This window comes from Eptatretus burgeri, chromosome 10 (assembly GCF_056783735.1).
Source record: "Eptatretus burgeri isolate ZD-2024b chromosome 10, Ebu_testis_v1, whole genome shotgun sequence".
In the NCBI taxonomy this organism is placed as follows: domain Eukaryota; kingdom Metazoa; phylum Chordata; class Myxini; order Myxiniformes; family Myxinidae; genus Eptatretus; species Eptatretus burgeri.
Window position 1 is genome coordinate 96,475,338 of NC_140970.1, and position 8,855 is coordinate 96,484,192.

Here is an 8,855-nt window from a genome sequence, read left to right on the forward strand (position 1 = left end):
AGTTGACCTTTCCGTGTGGTGGTCCAAGCTGTAATGTCATGGAATGTGTGGTGTTTATTTGTTTGTACATTAATAAAATGACGCGACGTCACAAATAACAATTATCAGGCGCGCGTTGTCATTGTAACGGCAGCAGATTGAAAATTTTCACAACTCATTTAAAACCACCATGTGACATTCAACAACTTATCATCGGTGCTTGTTGCCTTCATTCTGATCGTAGAAAATATTTGAAAATACCTCGGAACATTGCTTTTCAACCAGCTTTACGATCCCGTTATCAGGTTTGAAATATGTTGTAAAACAAAAATATGTATTTTATATGTGTGTTTTTCATGTTTTGGGTGACCCTGACCTTGACCTTGGGTCAATTTCGATCAAACTTTGTACACATGTTAATATTACATGCATAAATAGACAGTATAAGTTTCAATATAATAAGTGCAAAACTGTTTGAGAAATAGCCATGTGTAATTCACAAAATTACCGATTGGTTTATAATGGGCGATAATATAAAGTGATGCAGAATCCAGATCCTGATCTTGAACATCACCAAAAGTGACACATCTTTTTGCACTGTGGATTTCTATCAGCTGTTAAAATTTCATCCAAATCGGTTAAGAATTGTGACCTGTAGAACGAATTGAATTTTTTTTAAATCACGCCAATAGCTAAAAACAAATCGGTTTGATATATATCGCCAGAACATTAGCCAGCTGGTAATCCAGCTGGTCCTGTGATGAAAGAAAGGAATTGTGCATTGGAATTTGCTGGAGATAAAATCGCATATATATGAGGGAGTGATTCAACCATTCGAGTGGAGCACTCTCCGGGTTACCTCAATTGCTAAAATGGTGTTCCTGGTGTTTGCTGCTCTCCGTGCGGCCGCATGTATTGATATATAATAAACAATTTTCTCTCAAGTACATCGACGTCTTCATGCCTTAGTAAAGGGTGATCACGCCCCGACACCAGTACCAACAAAATTCCCCTACTCATATCTCGGACATGTAGAGACCGATTTTATTCGTACTTGGCACAAAGACAACACATAATGGTATACATATGCACATCATTTTGTTTCGCAAAGCATTCAAAGATGGCTGAGTGGCGGCCATTGTACTTGTAAAAACAAACACTGATGCTGAACACGTCCTCAACCATTTCTCGGACCTGCATTTACCGATGTTGTTCAAACTTGCCACACAGATAACGAATGATGGCTGACATATGCACATCATTTTTTTTCGAGTTCAGATACAAGATGGCTGACTGACTGGCACTCATTTTGTTACTTAAATGTGTCTTCAACCATTTCTCAGACATGCATGGCCTGATTTTGTGCAAACTTGGCACAAGCAAGTACATGATGGCACACACGTGCACTTCACTTTATTTTGTGACATGATCAAAGATGGCCGACTGGTAGACTGGCAGCCATTTTAGTTGTTAAGAACCCCCCCCAAAAAACCCCGGTATTGAACACGTCTTCAACTATTTCTCGGACATGCATTTACCGATCTTGTTCAAACGTGGCACACAGATAATAAATGAAGGCTTACATATGCATGTCATTTTTTTCCCCGAGTTCAGATGCAAGATGGCCGACTGGTGGCCATTTTGGTTAGAAAAAAACCTGATGTTGAGCAGGTCCTTAACCATTTCTCGGACATGCATTTACCGATCTTGTTCAAACTTGGCAAACAAACAATGAATGACGGCTTACAAAAGAACGTCATTTTATTTCAAGATCATATCAAAGGTGGGCGACTGGTGGCTATTTTGTTACTTAAACATGTCCCCAACCATTTCTCGGACATGCATGGTCCGATTTGGTACGCAATGGCAAACACTTGCACCTAACTTTATTTTGCGATCTTATCAAAGATGGCCGACTGTTTGATTGGCCACCATTTTAGTTGTAAATATATTTGAGCTCGCCCTTCAACTCCATGCCGCAAAATTACAAAAACAATGGGGCAATGACATTTTATGTCTTTTTTTCCTTGTTTATCCTAAAAAACAACAACAAAGGATTAATCAATTGGGCTACCATCTACTGTAAGTTACTAGCATAAAATTAAATGGTGGAAACAATTCCAACATTTAGCACCTGTTGGGGAAAATATTCCTCTTTATTTGACAAATGGTCCTTGCCTCAGTCTGACGAGGTCAAAGTGGTTGTTTTTCCCTCTACTGTTTCTTTATTTAATTGTTGAGAACTAAGACCTACTTATAATATTGTCTTTCTTTGCCACTTTGGACATTTGTTTAATTCTTTGCCAGTACAAGGTGACCGATCTGATAAAAACTGCACTTTCGCCTATATGCTATCAAAAACCCTCTCCACTCTCAAAATGTATATATATGAGGGAAAGGTTCATTGAGGGGGGAACGAGGGTGTGAAGTGTACGGTGAGATAGAATTAGAAATAAATTGTTCTCAAAGCAAAGACTTGTCTGTGGACATTGGTTATCGGTGTCTGTGATTACATAACGGAATTTTAAAACCGAATTGGCTCGACGTTTAAACCCTGCAAGTTAAATAGTATTCCACAATCAACCAGGAAGAATCCAACAACGATCACTACGAGGTTTACCAGGAGCTACGAGGAAGAATCCTACAATGATTCTACGAGGTTCTGGAGAGAATCCACATCACACCAAACCCACTGCACCTTTCATGAAAGCTGATCTTCAGCACATCCAACTCCACATGATGGACGTAACCACGAAAGCGACGGCGAGAAAACTTGTTTCTGTCAGCACTCTTAATGACCTCAACACAGTCCCCTCGAAGTACTGATGGACGTCTTTCTGCCACATTGAACACCTACCATATGAAAAAAAAGCACCGATGGGATGAGTAAGAGTCAAGCAATCCCTTATTTCATGTAAAAGCGAGTTGACAGAGGTAACGGACACAAGAGCAGAATGAGAGAGAGGAGGGAATAGTAACCAACAAGTTAGAGGGTTGGGTGAGGTATGGATAATGAGGGTAGTAAAGATTACTATGGATAGGGATGGGGATGGAGAGAAGAGTCCAGTTGAACTGTCTCAAGTAGGTAGTTCCAGAAACAGGTGAAAAAAGCAACAATATCATGGAGGTGTGTCGAAAGCAGAGATTTTTGGAGTTGAACCAGAAGGGGTTTAGTCGTCGCAGGCATACATCTTGGAGGGACTGGGGAGGGTTGGACAGCTGAGAGAGCAGAGTAATCCCAGGAAATATCACATATTCAATACAAAGAGGCCACTGACTTGTCTGCAATGTGAGAGCAACAAGCCTTGTTTTTCAGCCTCATCACAGGGGATTCCAACAATGTTGAGAGCTTTAGATTCCACAGATTTTAAGCAATCCCATTATTTGCTTATATTTGTTCACTTATAACTCGTATCACTCTGTATTTAAATAAAAATTCAACTCATCTCATACCTGTGGAATCCCTCACCTCCATCTTTAATAGTCCATGGTCAGCCATAATCATGGTTACATCCTCACAGGAATACTGAAGGATATCGTCCTTCATCTGTGCCTCCTCCAGGTGTAGAAGCAATTGGAACTTTGAGCAGTAGTTTTCAAAGGTCAATGAAGCAGCCAACTCGCCTCTAGGTAAGACAATGACAAGCAGCGATTGGTTATCACTGCTGATATTTCGAGGGGAAGGGGGCGAGGGATGTTTTGGTAGTATTTTAATACCAATGTAGTATTTTAATGTTGTCCATAAGGAGATAAATAGTCCGGCAGATATGTGAAATATTCTGGTAGTTTTGTGCCTTTGATGATACAAGCATGAAATTTGGTACACAGTCATAGCATACCCTTAGGAAACATTTTGGATATAGGGACATTCCAGATTACCCCGAGGGTCAAAATGGTGGCCATTTTACAAAATGGCTGCCACGAATAACAAATTCTGCCTACAAGGTCAGAAAAGTCATATGTGCTTGGTGCAAAACACAATGTAGTGAGTATAATATGATTAGTATCAACTAGTATGCACATGCTTCATTATCTACTTCATATTTGACTAAAAATGCATCTACGGTGGTCTATGAGGGACACAGATAACAGTTTACCATCGCAACAATGCATGGCTGGAACAAGAGCTCTGCAATATGATCATGCATGTGAATGTTACCTGAATATTGTTTCTGGAAATATAAATAGATCAAAAATCAAATTTGGTGAAAGGAACTTAGACTCCATTAATATTTTCATTATTAATTACATACTGGTAGCTGGCAATGTCGCGATTAAATGCATAAATTTGCGAAATCGATATTGATGTACTCACTGTATTAATTTTCATGATTGCATAATAGAAATGTTCAAACTACAATGGTGTGTTCATATTGATTTGGGTTTAACATGGTCCTGTCCAGCGCAAAGAAATAATGTATGGTGGCCTATTGGGGACATCGAGTGACAATCACGCAAGATCGCCATTGTGTATATATGCATCTCCTCTGGGCTGGGGTTCGTAGTTGAAAACATTTTAACTCTGCTATTCTGTTTTCAGGTGATAACTCCACTGTAGTGTACCCAAAGACTAATCCCCTGCCTGGTGGTGGTTCTTCCCAATTTTACAGTGACTGATTGGTGGTGGATCAAGACAATGACCAAGCAATTCAAACTATTAGACCTCGAGCAGCGAGGGCCAAGTACATCTGTTACATCAATTAACCAGACAGACTGGAACCTATGTGTGCTGTGTCAGATGGACACCACTGAGCCTCTTCATTGTCCAGCTGACTCCAAGCGAAGCACAGGAGGGTCTGGATACCAGACTCTGGCAGACAACCTCCTCAGGTTCAGTGAGATCGACTGCTTGCAAAAATCTCTCCACATGTCCCACTTGGACGATGGTGAGGGTATTGAGTCCACCTTCCAGCACCACAGGGCTAAGTGGCATGATTCGTGCAGACTACAATACAAAAAAACTCAATTGATTCGGGCAGAGAAGAGGAAAACAACCAGTGGGGATACCGAAGGCGTGACACGAAAGTATACCCGTCAGAGTGTGGACCGCACAGAGTCACTGCTCGAAACGTGTTTCTTTTGTGATAAGCCAGCAGGTAACGAGTTTTTGCGCAAAGCTTCTACCTTTGACCTGGACAGACGAGTCAGGAAATGTGCTCTGAAACTAGAAGACAAGCCACTTATTGCTAAACTGAGTGCTGGAGATATGATGGCGCAAAGACGCCCTGTACCATGTGAAGTGTCTGGTTTCCCTCTATAACAAAGCAAGGGACACAAAGAGAACCTTGGATGACCAGGATGATATCAATCATGGCATCGCTCTCGGAGAACTGGTGTCCTACATCGATGATGCCCGCATGGACGCTCTTGTGGCACCAGCGTTCAAGCTGGCAGACCTAACAAGTCTGTACAACAACCGGCTGAAACAGCTTGGAACAGTCTTGACTGGACGTGTTCACTCGACCAAACTCAAGCACCGGATCATGACATATTTTCCGGACATGGAGGAGCACAAGCCTGGCCGAGATGTTCTGCTAGCTTTCAACGAGGACATCGGATCAGCCCTTCACAAGGCCTGTGAACACGATGCTGATAGTGATGGTGTTCATCTTGCTAGAGCCGCGAACATAGTCCGAAGAGACATGTTGAAGATGAAGACAGCCTTTGGTGGATCATTTGACGCCCTCTGCCAAGAACAATCCGTGCCAAATTCTCTCGTGGCACGAGTTGCTATGAACCTGAATGGTCCCACGATCCAAGAGCAGGTTCAAGAACTTCAGGTTCTTGGCAGTTCATGAGATGTCTGTGGCACTGGGTCCTAACAAGTGTTGAGGTTTGCCATTCTTCCATGCCCTCACTGGATGTGACACCATTTCAAGCTTCGGAGGCAGGGGGAAGAAAAAAGTATGGGAAACCTGGAAAGCCTGTGATGAGGTCACTGATGTCACTGCAGCATTCTTTGCCTTGGCTGCCACGCCAACTCCTTCAGCCGTAGATGACCACATGGATGCACTGGAGCGTTTTGTTGTTGTGCTCTATGATCGCACCAGTAGCCAGGAACATGTCAATGAGTGTCGCAAGCATCTGTTCACCCAGAATGGCAGATCAATAGATGCTCTCCCACCAACTCGTGAAGCCCTGAAACAGCACATCAAGAGAGCTACCTACCAAGCCGGCTCCTGTTGGGGCCAGATGATGGTGTCCACACCAGAGCTCCCATCGCCCAGTGACTGGGGGTGGGTTCACACCGATAATGGCTGGGACGTATACTGGACAACCCTCCCAGAGGCAACTGAGGCATGTCGGCATCTACTCAGGTGTGGCTGCAAAAAGGGATGCAGAGGACAGTGCAAGTGTGTCAAGGCTGCACTCCAGTGCACAGCTCTATGTCACTGTGGTGGGGAGTGTACAAGAGAGTAGAACTGGGACAAGAGAGATCACAGATGATAATTATGTAACATGTACACATGTATCCATGCATCATAGTAGACTCTGTTACCTGGATCTAGAGGTTCCACTGTATAATTTTGACTCTGTAAGTTGATGTTAGGATCAAACAGAAGCACTTCCTCTGAGTTCAAGAGTGTTAAATGAACAACAGTCCATGGTGCTTGATAACAGTTTTTTGAAGAGTTTGTTGCAGAAAACCGTCCAAAAGTGCAAAAATGCACCAAAAAATGACCAAATAAATGGTTTATTCACGCTTTGTCACCTTTATTTGATATTTCTTATTTGCTAGAATCTATATTTAGTTAAATAAAACCACTGGTATGCTTCTTAAATATAGTTGTATCCACATGTATCCTCCTTGTACAACACAAAATCGGCTATTTTGTAAAATGGCCGCCATTTTGGCTCTGGGAAGAATCTGGAATGTCCCTATATCCAAAAATCTTTGTAAGATACTGCCCTCGCAGTGTGCCAAATTTCATGCTTGTATCACTAAAGGCACATTTTTTTCACATATCTGCCAGACTAAAAGAGCCCAACCATGAAGTGTGGACTGGAATCACATGGAGACCAGACCGGGTGGGGGCAGGCAGATTAACCGAGTGCAGGCCATGAGCGAGTCCGCTAGATTTTCCATGCAACCCAATATGGGATTAGCACATAAATTAATTTCTGCCTATTACTTGCACTATGATAGGGAGTATTGTTTTTCCATACATACTGTTTACATTATAACAAGGAAATTAATTATCAACATAAAAAGGAAGCAAGCATAACAGAGCTGCAATGCAGGTTCAATGAATAGAGACAATTATATTGATTAAATGAATATTTATCCGACTGGAATTCGATTTGGAATTCAGTTTGCTGATTAAATAAATAACTTGCTCTCTTGTGTTGACTACTGGGGTTCAGTGATGTCATGTTTGAATTCCACATATAGATAATTTAAGTTGGGTAGGAGTATCATGGAGTATGGTAGTCCTCTGTATAGACTATAGAGGGATGATACGGGGAAAAAATGGCCGTCCATTCAAATATGTACACATGATATGCTCATAAACTTCTATGGAGTGAAGTCAAAAGCATTTAAAAGCCATAACTCTTATTCTCGAGCGTTTTCTGAACTACCAATACTTAAAAAGACACCAGAATACATCGCGAAAGTAGCAAATCGGGAGATCGCTAAATCGCCAATTTGTACTTCTTGTAGTTCTTCCCCTCTCAAAACAATGAAAAACTGTCGCCTGACCTTTCTCAATAACTGCTGAAGCTATGATGGTGATTCTAACGCGAGGAAGTTACTTCATCTCTGGGCTAGTGCACGCAACCCAAAATTTAAAAATATATTGAACATTAATCATATTATTTGGAAGAGAAATCGAAAGTAAATCGAAAGAAATCGAAAATGGACTCGACCAAACCAGCCAGGAATCGGGAGGGGGAGGGGGGTGGAGGGAAATGGACAGTGGACAGAACCATTCCAAAAGCGATACATATCCAAAAAATCTGCCAAATCAACTGAAACAAGTATTTAGACAATTTAATAACATAGATAAGCCTGGTGTTAGCTTAGTGGATAAGGCGGTGGCTTGGGACCTTCGAACCCTAAATTCAAGGCCTTGTCAACCATTGAATTAACCATCAAAAGCATCACTTGTCACAATTAAGGGAACATTATTTCATATTAAATAAGATTTGGAAATGTTTAACGTTGTTAATATGGAATAGGCAAAGCCTAGAAGCGAACGTAGAATTCTTCTTACATTCGCTTCTGACTTTACATAAAACTTGTTCACAACTGTATACTTGCCAACTATACCGTTACGTGGTACGTGTAAGCGCCGCACAGATGATGATTTTGACGCAATTTCCGGTTACTTCAGCCTGGATTCGGGATCAGCGATCAAATAATGTAAATCACGATTTAAAAATATTTTTTGATGATGCGGGAGATATCTTTATTAAAATTAACTTTGGGAAAAAATAATTGAATAAATAAATAAATAAACGATCACTTCTGGTCAAGAAAAAAAATAAATTAAAAGTTCCGGAAAGAGTTTCAAAATCACTCCCGGTTATGTTAAATACTAAATAAACACTTCCGGTCATTAAAAAATCACTTTCGGAAGTATAAAATTAACTTTGGCAAAAAAAATAATTGAATAAATAAATAAACACTTCCGGTCATGATCTCCCAGCATGCATCATTCCCCATGAAAAAAACCGGAAACAAAAAAAAAAAAACCAGAAGCAAAACAAAAACGGAAGCAAAATGGTCATAGGCAACGACACGGATTCACAATTGCCAGGGTATTGTGTTGTTTTTGTTGTTTCCTATTCTCTCATGTGCACGCGTAAAGTAATATTCACAAGATAGAAATAAAACCCAAACGTGTTTATACACCGCACAGCGTTAAAAAAAA

General features: G+C 41.0%; 1 protein-coding gene across 4 annotated transcripts in view; it reads right to left on the reverse strand.

Moving 5' to 3' along the window:
- LOC147019200 (RNA helicase MOV-10-like) overlaps window positions 1-8,855 on the reverse strand; it is a 132,130-nt gene that overhangs the window by 60,187 nt on the left and 63,088 nt on the right. For all 4 annotated transcript variants that reach the window (XM_085899526.1, XM_085899525.1, XM_085899528.1 and 1 more), the window contains 2 exons: window positions 3,449-3,605; window positions 2,678-2,832 (listed from right to left, as the gene is read on the reverse strand). In XM_085899526.1, coding sequence (XP_085755652.1) covers window positions 2,678-2,832; window positions 3,449-3,605 — 312 coding nt within the window. The remainder of the gene's footprint in view (window positions 1-2,677; window positions 2,833-3,448; window positions 3,606-8,855) is intronic.